Source organism: Nerophis lumbriciformis, linkage group LG07, assembly GCF_033978685.3.
Source record: "Nerophis lumbriciformis linkage group LG07, RoL_Nlum_v2.1, whole genome shotgun sequence".
NCBI lineage: Eukaryota > Metazoa > Chordata > Actinopteri > Syngnathiformes > Syngnathidae > Nerophis > Nerophis lumbriciformis.
In genome coordinates, this window is record NC_084554.2 from 34617332 (window position 1) to 34639458 (window position 22127).

Below are 22127 nucleotides of genomic sequence, written 5' to 3' on the forward strand. Positions count from 1 at the left end.
CAACGCCTTGACTACGCCTCGAAATTCTGTCCATAAAAGTTATGAACAGAATCGGTGACAAAGGGCAGCCTTGGCGGAGTCCAACTCTCACTGGAAACGTGTCCGACTTACTGCCGGCAATGCGGACCAAGCTCTGACACTGATCATACAGGGAGCGGACCGCCAAAATCAGACAGTCCGATACCCCATACTCTCTGAGCACTCCCCACAGGACTTCCCGAGGGACACGGTCGAATGCCTTCTCCAAGTCCACAAAGCACATGTAGACTGGTTGGGCAAACTCCCATGCACCCTCAAGGACCCTGCCGAGAGTATAGAGCTGGTCCACAGTTCCACGACCAGGACGAAAACCACACTGTTCCTCCTGAATCCGAGGTTCGACTATCCGGCATAGCCTCCTCTCCAGTACACCTGAATAGACCTTACCGGGAAGGCTGAGGAGTGTGATCCCACGATAGTTAGATCACACCCTCCGGTTCCCCTTCTTAAAGAGAGGAACCACCACCCCGGTCTGCCAATCCAGAGGTACCGCCCCCGATGTCCACGTGATGCTGCAGAGTCTTGTCAACCAAGACAGCCCCACAGCATCCAGAGCCTTAAGGAACTCCGGGCGGATCTCATCCACCCCCGGGGCCTTGCCACCGAGGAGCTTTTTAACTACCTCAGCAACCTCAGCCCCAGAAATAGAAGAGCCCACCACAAATTCCCCAGGCACTGCTTCCTCATAGGAAGACGTGTTGGTGGGATTGAGGAGGTCTTCGAAGTATTCTCTCCACCGATCCACAACATTCGCAGTCGAGGTCAGCAGAACACCATCCTCACCATACACGGTGTTGATAGTGCACTGCTTCCCCTTCCTGAGGCGGCGGATGGTGGTCCAGAATCGCTTCGAAGCCGTCCGGAAGTCGTTTTCCATGGCTTCCCCGAACTCCTCCCATGTCCGAGTTTTTGCCTCCGCAAACGCTGAAGCCGCACACCGCTTGGCCTGTCGGTACCTGTCCGCTGCCTCAGGAGTCCTATGAGCCAAAAAAACTCGATAGGACTCCTTCTTCAGCTTGACGGCATCCCTGACCGCCGGTGTCCACCAACGGGTTCTAGGATTACCGCCACGACAGGCACCAACTACCTTGCGGCCACAGCTCCAATCAGCTGCCTCGACAATAGAGGCGCGGAACATGGTCCACTCGGACTCAATGTCCAGCACCTCCCTCGTGACATGTTCAAAGTTCTTCCGGAGGTGGGAATTGAAACTCTCTCTGACAGGAGACTCTGCCAGACGTTCCCAGCAAACCCTCACAATGCGTTTGGGCCTGCCAGGTCTGTCCGGCATCCTCCCCCGCCATCGCAGCCAACTCACCACCAGGTGGTGATCGGTTGAAAGCTCCGCCCCTCTCTTCACCCGAGGGTCCAAAACATGAGGCCGCAAATCCGATGACACAACTACAAAGTCGATCATGGAACTGTGACCTAGGGTGTCCTGGTGCCAAGTGCACATATGGACACCCTTATGTTTGAACATGGTGTTCATTTTGGACAATCTGTGACGGGCACAAAAGTCCAATAACAAAACACCACTCGGGTTCAGATCCGGGCGGCAATTCTTCCCAATCACGCCTCTCCAGGTTTCACTGTCGCTGCCAACATGAGCATTGAAATCCCCCAGTAGAACGAGGGAATCACCTGGGGGAGCACTCTCAAGTACTCCCTCAAGCGAATCCAAAAAGGGTGGGTACTCTGAGCTGCCGTTTGGCGCGTAAGCGCAAACCACAGTCAGGACACACCCCCCCACCCGAAGGCGGAGGGAAGCTACCCTCTCGTCCACCGGGTTGAACTCCAACGTGCAGGCTCTGAGCCGGGGGGCAACAAGAATTGCCACCCCAGCTCATCGCCTCTCATTACCGGCAACGCCAGAGTGGAAGAGAGTCCATCCCCTCTTGAGAGAACTGGTTCCAGAGCCCTTGCTGTGCGTCGAAGTGAGTCCGACTATATCTAGCCGGAACTTCTCGACCTCGCGCACTAGCTCAGGCTCCTTACCCCCCAGCGAGGTGACGTTCCACGTCCCAAGAGCTAGCTTCTGTAGCCGAGGATCAGACCGCCAAGTGCCCTGCCTTCGGCTGCCGCCCAGCTCACACTGCACCCGACCTCTATGGCCCCTGCTATGGGTGGTGAGCCCATTGGAGGGCTGTGCCCGGCCGGGCCCCATGGGGGCAGGCCCGGCCACCATTCGCTCGCCATCGTGCCCCGCCTCCGGGCCTGGCTCCGGAGGGGGGCCCCGGTGACCCGCGTCCGGGCTCGGGAAATCTGGGTCCTTTATTTTTATTCTTCATGGAGGTCTTCGAGCTGCTCTTTGTCTGATCCCTCACCTAGGACCAGTTTGTCTTGGGAGACCCTATCAGGGGGCATAAAGCCCCCGGACAACATAGCTCCTAGGATCATTGGGACACGCAAACTCCTCTACCACGGTAAGGTGGCAGCTCAGAGAGGAGCATACTGAGTAAAGAGCCCAATTATTCGGAAAAAAAAATACAATAATTTTACTGGATTAAAGTCAGAATTTTACATAAATTAAGTTATGTTTTCAGAATAGAGGAAAACATTACAAGAACAAATATCTACTTAATACATTTAAAATAGTATTTATAATATAAGAATATTGTCCCAATTTTACAGGACTTAAGTCAGGATTTTACATTAATATAGCACTACAACAATCAGAAAAACGTGTATTGTTATCAAAATATTATGGGAATAGTATCATCTTTTTTTTATTATAATATAATTCTGCCACAAAAAATATGCCTTTTTTTGTAATTTTATGACCTCTCGTAGTGGAGGTGGGGGGAATAATCAATTTTTAGATGCATCGCAATTTGACCATGGAAGATTATCGAATTGATTAGTAAACGTCAATAATCAATTTATTTATTGTAAATAAAGTAATGCAGACAGTTCTAAAATTGGGCTGACTGCAGCAAGCTGCCTCACCGAGAGATTTGACCAATCCCTTTACTATCTGGCACTTATGGTCCAGTTTTGCACACATTTTCATTAATTTAATAAATGTGGGAATTAATTTAATTTATTTATTAATTTAACTTTCTTATTCCAAATGATTTATTTTTTTAGGTTGCAAGTGATAAACGTTTATTTAGTGAAATGTAATACTGCATCAATATACATAAACTAAAGATGCATCAATAATCTATTTTTAATCGAATCGTAGCTCCTGAATCGTAATCGAATCGTAAAGTGCCCAAAGATTCCCACTCTTATCGTAGTATAACAACTTAATTCTTGCAATTTTATACCCTGTCTTTTGAGACATCATTATTCTCCTAATATTATTATTATTTTATTATCCACTGTCTTCTGGTAACTCTACAACCTAATTATTCATATCATTTATTGAACATGATGGCATTTTGAGGGTTGTTTGAAACAAGACTGTCAGAGAAAACATTAGGTCGCATGGGTGAAGAGAGGCAGACATTTAGGCTCCGCCCACACTGAGTGTGAATCATAGAAGAGGGAGCACTGCAGTGGTCAAGTGAAACAATCACACACCCGATGCTCAGAAGACTTTGAAATAGTCGTGTTTATATATCCTTGTTTCCTCTTAGATTTAACCACCTTTTTTCCTGAAATCACTCGAGCCACGTCCTTTTGTTTGCATCCAAGTCTTGCAATGATCCGTGTCTGGTCGTACTCCAGCGAGCTTGTCCCTCCTTAACAGGCTGAGGTCACATCCTCTTTCATTGCCAGGACATAAACAATGCGGCCCCTCCCTCCGACTGTCTGAGCTTCTTTGGGTGTGGCGGCAGTGGAGGATGCTCCATGCGTATAAAAGTGACGTGGCCTTTGAAGAATTGGGAATAAAATTAGCGGTGTCATTCCACGAGAGGGGTTTAGCAGCTTAAGCGAGGCCTTAAGATGCTTTGTCAGCATGAGAGCACGGCACAGTCTGATTAGTGACACCCCCTCCTTAGATGGATCAAGTGCAGAATTTGAGGCACTTGGCCAATCCGCTAAGTTGAGTGTTTTAGCTTTAACTTGCTAAAACTTAATGTATTCTTCATCTATACCAGCATAGTTATAGTGTGTACTGTTTTTCATCAGTTTTAAATAAGTCTATAGTGGTGTATTATAAATTATATCTAGCCTTGGAATATAGACTTTAAAAGTGTTTTTAATAAGCCCGAATGGGAACAAGCCATTTTGTGTGCTTGTAGCTTTATGGTTAATGATCTGTATTTGTCTCCAACACGTTTGTAGATTTTAGCGCTTTCATATGGAGTCAACTGACAGATATAACTTAGAACTAGGGTTGTACGGTACACCGGTATTATTAGTATAGTACCGCGATACTAATGAATCATATTCGGTACTATACCGCCTCTAAAAAGTACCGGTTTGTCGTGTCATGCAGACGAGCATGTTCGCCAGCTAGCGGTTAATGTCTATCTGCAGTGTTGTAACTCCTTCTAAATCACTAATCCTTGTCTCCACGGCGACAAATATAATACATTTGTTCCAAGCATCAACCGAGTGATAACTATTCATGCTTCACTACACTCCGCAATCATAGTATGGAATTTGTTAATTATTATTTAAAGTTGGCAAAGTCAAGAAAAGATGTCTGTTTATTAACCATCAAGACACTTATCTTTACATTGGACACACTACACACAAGTGAATGAAGGCCATACTTATTCAACAGCCATACATGTCACACTAAGGGTGGCCGTATGAACAACGCCAACACTGTCATAAATATGTGCCATATAGTGAAACCACACTAAACAACAATGACAAACACATTTTGGGAGAATATTTGCACCGCAACACAACATAAACACTACAGAACAAATTCCCAGAATTCCCTGCAGCACCAACTCTTCTGGCACGCTACATTGGTGGATCTACACCTAACATCCACTGTAATGATACCAAGTACAGGAGCTATCTAGTCGATACTACTATGATTACATCGATATTTTTTAGCATCACAAAATCATCTTTTGTTTTTTTCGTTTTTTTTACATTATAATTATAAACTCAGGAAATATGTAACTGGACACATGAGGACTTTGAATATGATCAAAGTCTGATCCTGTAACTGCTTGGATTGATACCCAAATTTGTGGTATCATCCAAAACTAATGTAAAGTATCAAACAACAGAAGAAGTGATTATTACATTTTAACAGAAGTGTAGATAGAACATTAACCAGATATTAACAGTAAATGAACAAGTAGATTTATAATTCATTTTCTACCACTTGTCCTTAATAATTTTGACAAAATAATAGAATGATAAATGACACAATATGTTTTTGCATACGTCAGTAGCTAAATTAGGAGCCTTTGTTTGTTTACTTACTACTAAAAGACAAGTTGTCTTGTTTGTTCACTATTTTATTTAAGGACAAACTTTCAATAAGAAACATATGTTTAATGTACTGTGAGATTTTTTGTTAAAATAAAGCCAATAATGAATTTTTTTTGTGGTACCCTTTATTTAGAAAAGTACCAAAAAGTACCGAAATACACTTTGGTACCAGTACCAAAATATTGGTATCGGAACAACACTAGTTAGAACTATACGCTACTTTGTATTAGAAATGGCAACAGTGGAGGATGCATATACATATACAAGAAGGAACTTATTGACTACAACAAATATTGACTAAATAGAAATGGCGGCTCTGCGCAAAGCTTTTTGGGTCAACCTCTACCGGTTATGGAGATAACCGCTGATATAACTAGGACAAAATACGTCACTAAAGTCTCAAATTCCAAACGGCTCGCTTTCAGCAAGTATGAAAGAAGGAAATATTATTTTATAAATTTCTCTGCCTTGCCTTCATGGTTTGATTTAAGGTATTTTAGGACTTATGCAGATCCCAAATAATGGAATTGGCCAATTTGTGTTTTTCCTGAGTGTGACTTCAGCGGATATCTCAATAAATCGTATAGTTTTACCCAAAAAGCTTTGCACGAGTCCGTCATTGTAGTCCAACACTGTAACCAATAAGTTCCCTATTTTTCCTCTACCCTCTTGTTGTGGGGCAGACTGGCTCGTACATGCACATATATCCGCCACTGTTGCCATTTCTAATACAAAGTAGTCTAGTGTTCGAACTTATATCTGTCAGTAGACTCACAATCGAAGCGCTAAAAAGTACAACATGGCTGACGAGGAGAAGACGCAGTCAAAGTGGAGGCACCTAAATAAGACCTCCCACGAAACGGCACATCCTGAAGAGACAGTCAGAAAGTGGCTTGAAAATGGTCTGTAAAACATAATCTATGCAACATTTTCACCAAATAACCACCATTACGCGTTATGTAGACCACAAGGAAATGTTTTAAATGTAGAAATAAATCATTATATGACTTCTTTATAAGTTTTTTAAGCTTTTGTAGGGCTTTTTCTTCTCAATAAGAGTCCAAAGAAAGCAATTGACAAGAGACGTGTGGTTTGAAACATTCAGGGAGTATCCACAGCGTTGTCGACATTGCTTCCTCCCGACTCGAGTCGTGTTTAAAGAGAATATGGCTAACTAAACAACAGGCGTCATGACTGCTACCAAGGATGTGTGCGGCTGTGCCCGGATTCATGCAACGTTTTGAAGTTAGTTTTCTGACAAAATAAACCAAAATAATATGTCTATATATAGTTCTAAACATACTCCAGCTCATAAACGTACAGTAAAACATGCTTTTATTTAGTGAAAGTAGAAATTTGCGGCCGTTTTTTACGCACTCTGCTTCTACATTCCTGCAGTGTTTCGTGACCAGCAGGCACTCTTAACACGCACCCGACGGTGAAATAAATGTAAAGAAATACACTGAACAACCAAAAAAATAACTCATTACCCTCATTTTGCCAATATGTTCATTAGCTTTGGACCAACAATCACAGAGAATTTGTGACTTTAGTGTGAAGTATGTCAACTATGTGGCTGCCTTCAATGTATTTGTAATCACTGTATGTGTCACTCATTATGTATTATTCTAACTGATCTTTCTTTTTGTTAAATGCTACGTGAATAAGTGTACTTTTGTACTTATTTCCCCATATTTTTGCACAATAACTCTGATACGCCTTCCGCCCGATTGTAGCTGAAATAGGCTCCAGCGCCCCCCGCGACCCCTAAGGGAATAAGCGGTAGAAAATGGATGGATGGATGTTAACACTGACGAGCAGTAAAGAATATGGTGTGATTTTTTTGTCTCAAACATATTTCGATATATTCATTATTTACATATTTCTTGCCACTTTATGTTGTATGTTTTTTAATGACATTTTCAGTTCATTTTCTCTTTTATTTTTACATCCAAAATTTGGTTTCTTTTACTCTTTCAATATCTGTTTTTTTGTATTTATGTTTGACTTTCTCTTCTGCTGTTACCGAATATCAGTATTTTTGTTTTACTTAGAATCAAAAATAGTCTGTTTTTGTCAAACCCTCTCTTTCATTTGTTCATTTCTCTCATTAATTATTTGTATTAACGTATGTGTGTTCTGTCCTGAACAAAACACAGATGTTGTGTCGAGTGTTAACCTTGCACAAGACAATGTAATCGGTGGCTCTCCGGTTTTCGCAGGCCTTCACTTCCCATACTTGTCTTCTTTCGGGGTTGTTGGGAAAGCGATGCAAAATATTTCCACAATTCTCGCAGGTAGAGCAGTCCTAGGCTGCGCAACAGGGAATTTTTAGTAACAAACGCAAAGACATAGCATTAGCTCAAAGTTAGTAGCTGTCATGGCGCTTTGTGGTCACATGATTTTGACCAATCATTGAGGAGATCGCCTGAAACCAAGTTGGCAATACTCTCTTTATACACGACTCTGTCCTGACTTCCCCCTCCCTTGCTCTGCCCGCCAAGACAATTAGCTTTGTTATTATTTAGGAAGTTGATTCATCACCCCCTTGTTTATATGTGTTTGATATACAGTACTGTATAACACTTTATATTGTAATCAAAGTAGGGCTGGGCGATATGGCCTTTTTTTAATATTGCGATATTTTAAGGCCATATCGCGATACACGATATATATCTCGATATTTTGCCTTAGCCTTGAATGAACACTTGATGCATATAATCACAGCAGTATGATGATTCTATGTGTCTACATTAAAACATTCTTCTTCATACTGCATTAATATATGCTACTTTAAAACGTTCATGCAGAGAAGGAAATCACAACTAAAAAAATCACAATTTTTTTCATATGGTGTTGATCTGGAAATGTTTGCCTCTGCATTTTGATGGTGTGGGCGTGTGGCACAGAACGGAGATGTTGATATGCGGAGTAAGCACTCTTCATTCTCTAGCAGGTGACTTTTCAAATGATACTACATATTAGCAGTAATGCTACTTTTTATAGCAACGCTTTTGCCCCACACTTGACAAATTACGGTTGTCTGTTTGACATATTCCCACTTGAAGCCAAACCACCGCCAGATGATGGACCCCCTGCTGTTTTTTGGGGGAATTAATTCTTCCTTCATTTGTTACCAAATTCGCACCTTCTCTCTCTCGTATTACCACTCGCACGGCTGCGCTAGCATCACAGCTAATGTTACCCATGCTGCTACCTCTTTGCTGCGCGAGGGCGTATACGTATGTGACGTATGTCGTGACAGTATGTGACGTGTGTAAGAAGGTGCGCTTGTCTGTCTGTGAGAAGGAGACACAGGAAAGAGCAAGGAGAGCCTGTAGTGTAATGCCAGCAGCTAAAAGCAACTGCGTGAGAATGCATACTCCAATATCACGATATAGTCATTTTCTATATTGCACAGAGACAAACCCGCAATATATCGCGTATATCGATTTATCGCCCAGCCCTAAATCGAAGTGTACAAACTTTTGTCGAGGCTGGAACCCATTATTCATGTTTACATTGTTTCTTATGGAGAAATGTACTCCAATATACAAACTTTTCTATTTACGAACGCCGTTCAAGAACCAAATAAGTTCGCAAATCGAGGCATTTGGATGGAGCATAAACACATACACACTGTAACTGTCCAACGTAATAGAAGCCATATAACATACAACAACGTAACAAGGAGTGAGACAACACAATTTTTGTGCGCTACAAGGCTAACATTAAACTAAAATTTTAACAGCAGCATCATGCTACCTTAACCTATTGGATGAAGAACAACAAAAGGGTCAAAACTACATCTTAATTGGCAGAGCTTCATGTTAAGATGTGCAGTGAAGCCTGAGACCTCTTCTCTCAAAAGTGGAACAAACAAGTGAGGTTGATGATACGTTTTCCCAAGTTTGGTGCTCATAAACAGGATCTAGGGAGACATACTGATGTTACATCTTTGAACATGCACTTTTGCATAAAAAGGGACCTTTAAAGGTCAGGCCTTGTGAGCTCCAACGGAGATGTCCTGTATCTCAGTTTCCTTGAATGCAGCATACCTTCTTTTGTTTCCCATCCTAGTCCGCCAAGTGGAGATGGTAAATCAGGTTCCGCCACTTTACCGCCCATCAAATCAAAGACCAACTTTATTGAAGCCGACAAGTACTTCTTGCCGTTTGAGCTGGCATGTCAGTCCAAATGTCCCCGCATCGTCATCACCTCACTCGACTGTTTACAGGTCAGTGGTTAGTCCAGAAGTGCTTCCTACAAGCCAGCCCGGTCCAGTTTGAAGCCTCATATTCTGTATGTATTTGTAGAAGCTGATAGCGTACGGTCACCTAACGGGCAGCGCTCCGGACACCACGGCCCCGGGCAAGAGGCTTATAGACCGGATCATCGAGACCATCTGCGCGTGCTTCCAGGGGCCGCAGACTGACGAGGGTGTGCAGCTGCAGATAATCAAGGTGGGAAACCAGCTGCAAAAGCCTGTCAGCCTCAAGTCTTCATCACACCTTCTTTTCCCCGCCTCTAGGCCCTGCTGACGGCCGTGACCTCGCAGCACATAGAGATCCATGAGGGCACCGTGCTGCAGGCAGTGCGCACCTGCTACAACATCTACCTGGCCAGCAAGAACCTCATCAACCAAACAACGGCCAAGGCCACACTCACCCAGATGCTCAACGTCATCTTCGCCCGCATGGAAAACCAAGCAGTACGTTGTATTCTCAAGCCTGACAACACACACACACACACACACACACACACACACACACACACACACACACCACTTCCTGGTTTCATCTCTGGACATTCTCGGTGTTCCAAACAAAAGCTTGCTCTAATGTCATCTTTTTCTTTTTGAATGACACTTTCCCCCTCCTCCTCACCTTCCTCCCTCCCGCCCTGTGGGACACGTAGCTTACAAATCACAAGCTATCTTGGTCTCTGGCCTCCAGAAAGCGTGATCGCCAGGTAAAGCGTGCAGGACTGCCGTGACTCCTCATTTGCCTGATCCACAAACTCTTCTCTGTGCACTTCTGTGTGTTTGCGCTCTTCTTCCTCTTCCGTCCATCCGTGCACACGGTTTGCTGTTCTTTCGCACCTCATGCTTGCCTGTAACTTCATCTCGCTTGTGCAAGTTTACATTTTTAAGTTGACATGCACCTCCTGGATGTTTGCTCGCTTCATGCTGCAGGTAATAAGCCTCATTGCAAGTGAATTGGGGGATAAAGGTTGGTTAGTACATGGCATCATATCATAGCAATCGCCACAAGCTCCCCGAGCACCAAGCAGTTGTGTGTGTATGACATTGGTACCTTCCCTTCCCTTTAAGGGTACCAAAACTAAGTCATTCATAGAAAATGGTCAGTTCCAGGGTCAAGCTGCTGCCATCATTGTACGGGCAATGTTTTAAGACAGGAAATAACCATTAATTATTTAAAACTAATGACATGTGATGGACATATAGACTTCATAAGTCATATTTTTTAATATTCGAAACTGTCGTTCAGGTGTAAAAAAAAAAAAAAAGACTAACTTCCGTAAATTAGCAGCAATGACGCAAACAGGTTTTTCTCAATAAGTTCAATTTCTTGTTCTATGGTCTTCATCGCTTTTTGCCATTTGTGGTAACTTACTGTGGTGGCATCCCGAAAATGGCTAAACAGCTAATGGCAATATATCATAGCAATCCCCACAAACTCCTCTAGAGTTTTCACCAAGCAGTTTGATATGACATTGAAGAACCATTTTACAAGTTAGCTATAATAGAAATGGAAATAATCAGTTCCAGGGTCAAACTGTTGCCTGTACAGGTAAAGTTTGTGTGAAAAAAAGGTAAAACACCAAAAGGATTCAAAATGTACCTTATTCTGATGACAAAAGCAAGTGGACATTATTAAGTCACTTTTTTTTAAATATTTGTATTATATCTCAACGATATACCGTATTTTCCAGGCGATAAAGCGCACCGGTATTTAAGCCTCACACACCAAATTTTAGTAGAAATAAATATTTTTTACATGTATTAGCCGAACCAGACTATAAGCCGCAGAGATATACCGGTACGAAAGAGTATGTAAATGTTTAGTTACATACCTTAATTGTTTCCAAACTATGTCTTTCACAAGGCAGTAAAACTGCTGATCAATCAAAACAAAAGTCATCGTCATGGACTTAGTAGCTGCAGAAGCTATATCTCCATTTAGCTAAATAGACTCAATAAGTCCACGGTGACGTTTTGGTGAATTTACGGACAATACAAAAAGAATGCAATTGTAAGTTGATAATACCAACACAGACACTTGTAAACGTGTTTCCATATTCGCTAATGCTAACAACACTAACTTGATTAGATTACAATAGCATGTACAAATATGCATGCAAACACTCCAACAACTCCAATTGTTTTAGTTTTTTTGTAGAACTTACAAACGTTGCTTGAAGTGATGAAGAATCTTTTCAAGTAGAAATTCAATGGATTAATGATAGACTAAATGGGGGTTATACTTCCGGTTCAAAGCACGAAACAGAAAGTAAATATTTAACCCCCAGTACCTGCAGTGAGCAAACTCGTCCAAAAGATGGCGCATAGTATTACACCTTTTCAGGGTCTCCGTCATTGTTAAATAAAAACTATTTGTTGAATACAACGCTTTATAGTCCTTAGTGAAGAAAGAGCCATAGATTAGGCACAACGTTTTATAAACCGCAGAGTGCAAAGCGTGGGAAAAAAGTAGCGTCTTATAGTCCAAAAAATACAGTATATATACCAAATATTTAACTGCAATAAATTAGCAACTGCAACCCATGTGTGCCACACTTCACCCTTCTGTTGTATCATTTAAAGAAAAGCCAAAGAAAAACCAAAACATGCTGAGAGGTGAATTTTCCCCCAAAACGACTATGAGAGATCCTTACCACTTTTTGGCCCCCTACTAACCGAGAGATACGGTACCTATAGGGTGGAGCTAGACACGCTGAACTGTACTGCTAGGTGGAAACTTTAGAGGCCTTTTTGTGATCCACTTTCAGCGTGTTGATGTGTCCCTCACAAACACACACACACACGCACACACACACACTTTAACACACACAAGCCGCCGCTATCTGACTGAGGCGGCATTTAAATAATAAGCTTAGTTTGTTTCGCGCCGCCTCGGCTGTCGTCTGTCTTTATGCTCGATACTAATTGTTTCAGTCAGGATGTTAATTTCCTTTAGCGGATGGTATCTTTGAAATAAACTTGATGACTTTAGGATGTCTGTAGAGAATTGAACAATAGGATTACTACGAAGAGAAAGGCCAACTATCATTGTTTTTTTGTGTGACCCATGTCTCCTTCAACTATTGTGCTTTTTCTTTCCTACACACGTATTTGTTTTGATCAATCTGAATCAATGCACTTGGATGGCACTTGAACGAACCATGGGCTGTTAATTTAGCTTGGCTGAAGGAATGTCACTGCTTGCTCGTTGCGGTTTGTTTGTGTTTGCCACCAGATAGCGCCGTCTGTTTTGCCACGTACAAGCACGTTGTCCTTCTGTGCTCGATGAAACCGCCTCCGTAAAGCGATGTCGGTTATTCAAACGCACACTTGGGTCTCAGGACCTACCGAGATCAGAGGCAAAATGGGCGGGCCAGGATGAATTAGTTCCACATGGCTAGTTTCATGGCTGTCCTACTTGTCGTTGTTTATATTTGCATATGTATGAGGAACTGCTCTGAAAAGTAATTATGTTGCTGCATAATACTGCAAAATATTAGGAAATAAAGTAATTATATTATGAGAATAAAGTTGTAATATTACAAAAAAAAAACTTTCCTCAGTAAATTCAATTTCCAAGTCTATGGTCATCGTCACACTTTTCCGTTTTCCACTCAAAGGGGCCAAAGAGAGGGGCTATCAGGCTGAGTGAATCATGGCAGCATATCATAGCAGTCCATCCAGCAGTGTGGTCCAGTTACAAATAGGATATTCCAAAAATATTATGGGAATAAAGAACATTGAAATTGTATTTGTTTAATATTTCAAGATTAATTATATTCCTTTAAATGAAAAATCTAACTTTACTAGTAATTATACAACTTTTTTTTCTTGTCGTGTGACAATTTTACTTTCCAACATTACTGCTTTTTTTCTATCGTAACTCTACATCTTTTTTGTAGTATGACATTTAAACTTAAAAGATATGAACATTTCTTATAATGCTAGAAACTTACGAATTCATTGTTTTGTATTATATATTTTTCTTGAAACCTACCAACTAGTTGTCCGGTAGTTTCAGTTTTTTGCCCTTGATGCATCTGTAGTCTTGTCCGGTACGAAAAAACACACATACGATGTTGGTAGTTTCTATTTGGATCGCTGGCTTGGACATCAAGAGGCCTTTATGAGCCTTAGGGAATGCAAATGTTATATAAAGTTCAAATTGGGTTTGTTGCACACACTCTTAACAGGCTTTTCTCTCTGTGTGCATGTGTGTGCCTTTATTTTATTTTTTTTCATGCACGTGTGTGACCTCCTCCCGACCCGCCATTTAGTTGCAGGAAGCGAAGCAGCTGGAAAGAGAGCGTCACCGCCAGCATTCCCCGCACACCCAGAACAGCACGGAGCCAGACTCCCCTCAGCTACAAGTTCACTCGCCGCCCAAAGCGCCCAGCAAGGAGGCAAATGGCCCCGTCAGCCCTCCGACCCCGAGCATTACTGCCCCGTCCACCCCGTCGTCGCCCTCCACGCCGGCCCCCGAGAGCGACGACAGAAGCAACAGGTCTTCACCCGGCGAACGGAGGCCCGTGTATGAGAGCCCCGATCCAGAAAACGGGTCAGAGTTCTGCAGGGCTGAGAATGAACAGACTGAGGCGGACCAAGCCACGGCGACAGCACAGAGTAAGCCGTTTGACCAGGTTGGATTTTCCCATAATGTGAAAATGCACTGCATCTGTCTTTTTGTTGTTTAGATGCAGCAGTGGAGGAGGAAGAGGAGGATGAGGAAGGTCCTAACTATGAGGATAAAGCGCAGGAGATTGTGCAAAGCATCCTGCAGGAGGTAGTCAGCACTGTGGCGGGAGGTAAGCTTCTACTCAGACTGAAACACGGCGTCCTCCGAGTTAGACTGATCCACGGGCTCTTTCGCAGGCCACTGCCTGGACCCCGCCCACCTTTGCGCCGACTCCAAGGAGCCGACGGACGAGCCGGCGCAGTCGGAGCAGGCTGAGGCGGTCCCAAAGTCCTCCCAAAACTCCCTGGAGGAGGAGAGCACGCTTGGGAGCGACACTGAGCATGTGCACGCCAACGGCATCCCCGGCACGCCGATCTCTGCCAGCTTTACGCCGTCGCTGCCTGACGACAGACTGTCCGTCTCGTCCACTGACACTCAGGTGACATTCGCGCTTAAATTTAAGATTATTTGACGCAATAAATCGTCTGCTGATGAGTCAAGTCAGTTTGATGCGAGGTCAAGTTTGTGCTGATTGGCCTGAGGGGAATGAGTCAGTGCAGTCTGTCCAAATGAGCAAATGAAGACATAGAGTATTAATACATTGATTTGCATCAAACTTTTATGTCCTGTAATCTCTCTTCAATATGACTTCATTTTTTGGTACACGTCCACCGTCTAATCAGTAAAAGAGTTTCTTGACAATGATCACTGTGCTCAGTTTAAAAAAAAAAAAAACATTCCAAGAAAAACTTGTAACAGTACAAGAAAAAAGTTGAATTTTATTGGACTAAAGTCCAAACCAATTTGTAATTTTTCATAAAACTGTGATTTTAGTGTTTATATTACAAAAAAACAACAACTTAACAATGGGAGTAATGTTGATATTTTCCAGGGCTAAAGACTGAATTTTTTGTAAATAAATCTGTAATACACAGTAATAAACATATAACGTTACGGAAATAATGTTTAACTATTCGAGGAATAAAGTTGCAATTTTAGGAGAAAAAGACAATATTTTTTCTGAGAACAAAATATATAGTGTTAGGAGGAAAAAAGGTGTTACATTATGAAAAAATAATTAATTTAATGAGAGAATTGAGAACATGTTATATTTCCAAGACAATAATAATTTCTGTGTTAAAATTATGGCTTATTTCTAAAAGAAAATAAAAAATAAAATGTTTTGATCTAGATGTGTCAGAGATTCCTTACAAATATGGAAGTGTTCGCTTTGGATCTACAACTATTCTTTGAACAATGACTTCATAGTTAGTTCGCTGTAAAGGTCTTTGGGTTTTCACCGTACATGAAAAACAGTTCACCCATGTGAGAGTAACAGTGATGTTTTACAGGGTATAAATCAAGCTGTAATGTGAAAAGCTTGTGATGTTATGGAAATACTGTTTAAATATTGCAGGAATATAACTGCAATTTTTTATGGAAAAGACAATATTTTAGGGGAATAAAGGTGTAACGTTACAAGAAAAAAAATCTAAATTTAATGAGAAAATTGTCTATATTTACGAGAAAATAATTATACTGGTGTTAAGGTGATATCTTATTTCTATTAAAAAAACAAAAACAATGACAGTGTACATGTTTGATTGACAGCTGTTCTCTGAACAATTTTTGTATTATTCGCTGTAGTTGATTCGTTTCAACGGGTTTTGGGTTTCCGTCATTTCAGGAATCGGGAGCAACGCCGGGTCAGCCGCCTGGCGCCAAGTTCTCCCACATCCTTCAGAAGGACGCCTTCCTGGTTTTTCGCTCCCTCTGCAAGCTGTCCATGAAACCTCTGTCTGACGGCCCGCCTGATCCAAAGTAGGTGTTCTGACTGTCCGCTATCGCTGTTCAGTTGCTTCTGGTGCAGGGGATCGTGCCATAACGCGCTTGAAGTGAATGTCCAACCAGAATACTGCGTTTGGAATATGGTCCCATTTTTTTTTTTTTAATTAGTCAATAAAATGTCATGCAATTAGCATTCTATTCTATGGTGGCAAGTAGAATGGAATCGGGTTCAGGTGGGGGTATGATAAAAGATGGTCAAATGTAACACCAAGAGAGTGGATCAGTGGTCAAGTGCACCAAACAAAACATAAATTACTCCTGTAGTATGACTTCACATGTCACTAGAGGTGGGAATCTTTGGGCAGCTCATGATTCAATTACAATTCAGGAGCTATGATTTCAATTAAAAATCGATTATTTATGCATATTTAATTTACATATATTGATGCAGTTTTACATTTCTTTTTGTTTCACTAAATACGCGTTTATCACTTGCAACTTTTAAAAAATGTGCATTTGTCGTAAGAAACAGTTGAATTAATTCCCACATTTATTAAATTAATGGACATGTGTGCAAAACTGGAACATTAGAGCCCTAAAAATAAAGGAGCTGGTTGGATCTCTTGGTGAGTTGTCTTGCTGCAGTCAGCCAAACTGTCTGCATCACTTTATTTACAGTAAATAAATCGATTGACGTTTACTATTTGATTTTATCATCATCCATGTCTGAATTGCGATGCATCCAAAAATGTATTATTTCGCTCACCTCTACTCGTCACAGTGAAATAAGTCCCCGCTCTTTAAGAATAGACATGTATCATCAGATCAAAAAACTTATATCGCAGGATTGGATTATGTTGAAATATTTTAATTATTTAACTTCAACAACAGGGCAGCACGGTGGAAGAGGGGTTAGTGCATCTGCCTCACAATACGAAGGTCCTGAGTAGTCTTGGGTTCAATCCCGGGCTCGGGATCTTTCTGTGTGGAGTTTGCATGTTCTCCCCGTGACTGTGGGGGTTCCCTCCGGGTACTCCGGCTTCCTCCCACCTCCAAAGACATGCACCTGGGGATAGGTTCATTGGCAACACTAAATTGGCCCTAGTGTGTGGATGTGAGTGTGAATGTTGTCTGTCTATCTGTGTTGGCCCTGTGATGAGGTGGCAACTTGTCCAGGGTGTACCCCGCCTTCCGCCCGATTGTAGCTGAGATAGGCTCCAGCACCCCCCGCAACCCCAAAGGGAATAAGCGGTAGAAAATGGATGGATTTAACTTCAACATTGCTAATAATAATGTTTTACACCGTAGTTTAAAAAGTTTTGATGTTGGGGCGCATCGGTCCTTCTTTGTCTGCGTGCCAAAGATGGGAGTTTGCAGAGCAGCAGGCAAATCTCCGGATGTGAAGTTTTGGTGTGTGTCAGCTTTTCTGTGCATATTTACTTGTACTTCAGGCAAGTTAAGGCTCTCTGAAAATCTTTAATATTAGACTCTTTGTTTTGGTTGTTATTGTTTGTCTTCGCAAGATGTTGCCTCAGCATACTGTGGATTGGTATTAGCATAACGATTATCATCATGATGAACAACGGGATTCATTTCCAAACTTCCGTCTTTCAGGTCTCACGAGCTCCGATCAAAGGTGCTCTCTCTACAACTGCTGCTGTCCATACTGCAAAATGCTGGACCCATCTTCAAGACAAACGAGATGTTCATCAACGCCATCAAGCAGTACCTGTGCGTGGCGCTGTCCAAGAACGGCGTCTCCTCAGTGCCGGAGGTCTTCGAGCTCTCGCTCTCTATTTTCCTCACGCTGCTTTCGCACTTCAAGACGCACCTTAAGATGCAAATTGAGGTATGAATAAAGGCCTTTCTAAAAGACGGCTGTATTTTTAGCCATGGCTTAGGCGACATAATGGAAATATGTGCAGCTCTTTTAGGGTTGATAGCCTTCCCGTGTGTTTGCTGCTGCCGCAAGATCAGTTAGGATTCAGGAAAAACTTGCAGAGCCTGTTGGTTGAGTACACTAGTGATAGATAATGGATACACTATATTATATTAAATACCTGTCACATATATTCAGCTAGATTCAACACAATGTAATGAGGGGCAATACAAGCAGTGTAGTGTCAGTATTTACAGCACATGGTGCAGGGGTACCTAATGAAGTGGCACATACTTCAGATGCTCCCCATACAGCCTCTGGTTCATATAGTCCAGTCTGAGCTGTTTTACAATGTGTTTTATCTACTTGATGAAAGAAAATGACATCATGCTTTTGTTGCTGTGCTGCAGGTTTTTTTCAAGGAGATTTTCCTCTACATTCTGGAGACCTCTACAAGCTCCTACGACCACAAATGGATGGTCATACAAACCCTCACTAGAATATGTGCAGGTCTGTATTATTATTTGCATCTATTTTTTTCAATTTAGCATTTTTATATTTTTAAAAAGTCTCATGTAGTATATTTAATAGCAATTTTAAGTCTGTCTCAGTGAATCCTGTTTTTTTGGGGGTTTTTTTACCAAAATGGAGGGTGTATACACATGGTGGGCTTATGTATTTAGCTAAGGGTAGAGGCAATATAATGTCTGTGAGGAAAGTAACTTTAAAAGTGAAGCGTTTCAGCTTCTCTTAAAAGTAGATTGTTCCCATATTTGGTGCTCATAAACAGGCTTCAGGGAAATCAAATATTGTTAGAACAGGATTAAACAAATCCAGTTTGCATTCTAAAGGCTACATTTTCATACAGCTCATGTAATGAATGTCAAAATGTCGATAGTAGTGAGGTTACTCCTCTGCCGATTTGTCCTTTACTGTAGATGCCCAGAGTGTGGTGGACATCTACGTCAACTACGACTGTGACTTGAACGCCGCCAACATATTCGAGCGACTGGTCAATGACCTCTCGAAAATAGCGCAGGGTCGCGCTGGCCACGAGCTCGGCACCACACCCCTGCAGGTGACCCCATTTTGCCTATATGTCTGTGTGTAAATCATTTAGTGCAATGCGCAAAATTATGATGATTCCTGTATCCATCCTAGGAGCTAACTTTGAGAAAGAAAGGTCTTGAATGTCTGGTGTCCATCCTGAAATGTATGGTGGAGTGGAGCAAGGACCAATATGTCAACCCCAACTCACAGACCAGCCTTGGTAAGACCACCTGTGATGTCACCTCGCTACTTCTATTGTTATTCTTTGAGTATCATGACATTTAAAGCACAAATGATAAAAATATATCTTAGCTTCTAGCTATGCTGGTCCAATCACTGGCAAGGAATGTTACATTGCCTTAAGTCATTAGGGGATGTAGCAGGAGCTCCTAGTACATAACAGTATTTGATATAAATAATAACTCTTACTGTAATTTTCTCCTTTTTGTGCATGACTGAAAAGCGAAATCAGGTACCAGTAGAATGGAAGTGGTTGTTAGACTGTAATGTGACATGACTAGCTTGATCAAAGCCGTTTTCTCTGTGGGTGTCTGTGGTTTTAGTTGAATTAGATCTGCATTTTTTGGGGTGACTGAGGTGACCAAAATATTAGAAACAGCTCTCAGTGTAGCGCATTCAGTGCACCCCAGTACAAACTGCAACCATAACACCTTGATGTACCGCTTATTCTCTTGTCTCTGGAACAAAGAATGGGTAGCATAAATGCCAGCTCACATTTCCTGTGACGCTGTAGTAAATGTTTTAAAGAGTTTCCGACGTGTAAGCCGACGCTCTAACGCGGCACAGGGTTACAGCGGAACCAGAACCCTTAGATCGTCTCTGCAGCTTTCTTTACCACTCATTTTTTTTTACATTAGTTTCCCATTCTTTTAGTAACATGAAATATATGCGTTAAATAATTGTTTATAAAGCATTGTTTATCAAAATAACATTGTAATTTAATGTAATAAATATTGTAACATTTAAGTAATAATACAATTGTTAAAACCCATAATAAATGTAACAAAAATAATAGACTAAATATTTATTCTAATTTTTTTTGTCTTTATTTTTCCTTCTATGTTAGCCCCTGGATGCTAAGATCCATTCATCCATCTATCTCTCTTTAAAGCACCAATAGAGTGGAAAAACAAGTTGACTTTATATGCTTAATTGTGTTTCATTGTATTCATTAAACCATAACCAATCGTATATTTACAATCCGCAAAATATGTGAAAATACCGTCCAAACGTCACAAAATGCCACAAATTCAGTCGAACATTTTGAATATTACGCTCCGAATATCTTGGTCAGTTTCTGCAGATTCTACGTCACTGTGGTAACGCTTCTGCACTCTATTATCAGTTCAATCATACTGGGAATACACAAAAATTGGATAGAGATGTGATGTTTATCATTCACAATCCTTATGTAAGACAAGAACACATACATTTGGCTTTTTTTTTATGCATTCGAAATTGTAAAGAAATAGCTAACAATTGAGTCAACAGTTTTAGGGTCCTCTATTGCGCCCATTATACTCTCTAAAAACATCCAGAAAGCGCCAACAATACTCCATTAACATGTCGCGACCTGAATTTCAACCAAATATGAGTGATATTGTTATTATAAGCGCCAACGCAGACGGCCTATTTTAGCTGCGCATTGATAGCATTGATCTAATGCTAACTTACGCTGCTATTGTTGACACACTATAAGCTGGTGGCTGTTCCTGCTTCGTCTCAAATTTGCTAAAAGTAAATTCTAGATTATAATTAATGCAGCTCTCACCTGGTAGTAGACAAATGTGGCCATGGATCGAGAGGCTTGTACACGTTGACATCCACCGAGATGGTGAAAAAGACTCTAAATGTAGCAACTTTCTTTTAACCTTTTTGAGGATTGTGATTGAATCTTCATCTAAACGTAATTATGTGAGCGATCCGTCAATCGGTATCCCAGCGAGAGTGGAAATATAACAGTAAGTTTTTGTTTTATTATGGTTTATCATGGTTCGTTTGTATGTTTAGCACCTAGCAAGTGCTTTATATAACTGGTGAAGCTTTATGTACATTTGCACCTAAATTATTATTTATTATCAATTTAGTTAGAATCCATTCATTGTAATTGTATGTAAATGTATTTTTTATCAACTTGAGTCTTTTCTTTTGCAGTATATTTGATTAACATTTATTATGTAATCAGCCTGACATAATCTTTGATAATAATATTTGTGATTAACACATGCTTTCATATCATTTGACAAGGTTTATAATGTTAAACTGTAAGTAAGTTAGATATAATGATTAACTACTATTAAAATCAACAGTAAGGTTAATAATTCAGTGTTAGTATTAGAGTGTAAAAGTTGGGCCCTGAGGTCAAAAAGGTTCAGAACCCCTGTTATGTATAATGTTACAATAAAGCTTCATCCGTTTAGCACTTGGCTTCAAAAACTTACTGCTCATTCTCTTTGTATTCGGGCTCAAAAATATCAGGTTCTAGATCATAATTTTTTCCAGAAGTAATCATTGATGGCTCTCACAAAGTCTGCTTGATTAGCATTGTTGTTGATAGGAAAAAGATCTGTGGTTACCATTGCTACATCACGGATCACGTGACTGGCTTCCTCTTAACTCTAGAAATGGCTCAGGAATTTCTGTGAGATTGATACTATTTTAATCATATCTATTTATTCGCAAACTTTGGAAGTCTTTTGGTGTCATTATTCAGATATACAGGTAAAAGCCAGTAAATTAGAATATTTTGAAAAACTTGATTTATTTCAGTAATTGCATTCAAAAGGTGTAACTTGTACATTATATTTATTGATTGCACACAGACTGATGCATTCAAATGTTTATTTCATTTAATTTTGATGATTTGAAGTGGCAACAAATGAAAATCCAAAATTCCGTGTGTCACAAAATTAGAATATTACTTAAGGCTAATACAAAAAAGGGATTTTTAGAAATGTTGGCCAACTGAAAAGTATGAAAATGAAAAATATGAGCATGTACAATACTCAATACTTGGGTTGGAGCTCCTTTTGCCTCAATTACTGCGTTAATGCGGCGTGGCA

The 22127-nt window shown here is 41.0% G+C and overlaps 1 protein-coding gene across 2 annotated transcripts in view; it reads left to right on the plus strand.

Moving 5' to 3' along the window:
• Positions 1 to 22127, plus strand: part of arfgef1 (ADP-ribosylation factor guanine nucleotide-exchange factor 1 (brefeldin A-inhibited)) — a 55881-nt gene that overhangs the window by 16207 nt on the left and 17547 nt on the right. Inside the window, exons 3-14 of one of the 2 annotated variants that reach the window (XM_061965398.1) lie at positions 9469 to 9625; positions 9705 to 9851; positions 9920 to 10099; positions 10306 to 10359; positions 13930 to 14275; positions 14347 to 14457; positions 14525 to 14766; positions 16015 to 16148; positions 17730 to 17964; positions 18405 to 18504; positions 18933 to 19072; positions 19156 to 19264. In XM_061965398.1, the coding sequence (XP_061821382.1) occupies positions 9469 to 9625; positions 9705 to 9851; positions 9920 to 10099; positions 10306 to 10359; positions 13930 to 14275; positions 14347 to 14457; positions 14525 to 14766; positions 16015 to 16148; positions 17730 to 17964; positions 18405 to 18504; positions 18933 to 19072; positions 19156 to 19264 (1955 nt within the window). The remainder of the gene's footprint in view (positions 1 to 9468; positions 9626 to 9704; positions 9852 to 9919; positions 10100 to 10305; positions 10360 to 13929; positions 14276 to 14346; positions 14458 to 14524; positions 14767 to 16014; positions 16149 to 17729; positions 17965 to 18404; positions 18505 to 18932; positions 19073 to 19155; positions 19265 to 22127) is intronic. The other variant, XM_061965399.2, reaches the window with a different exon arrangement.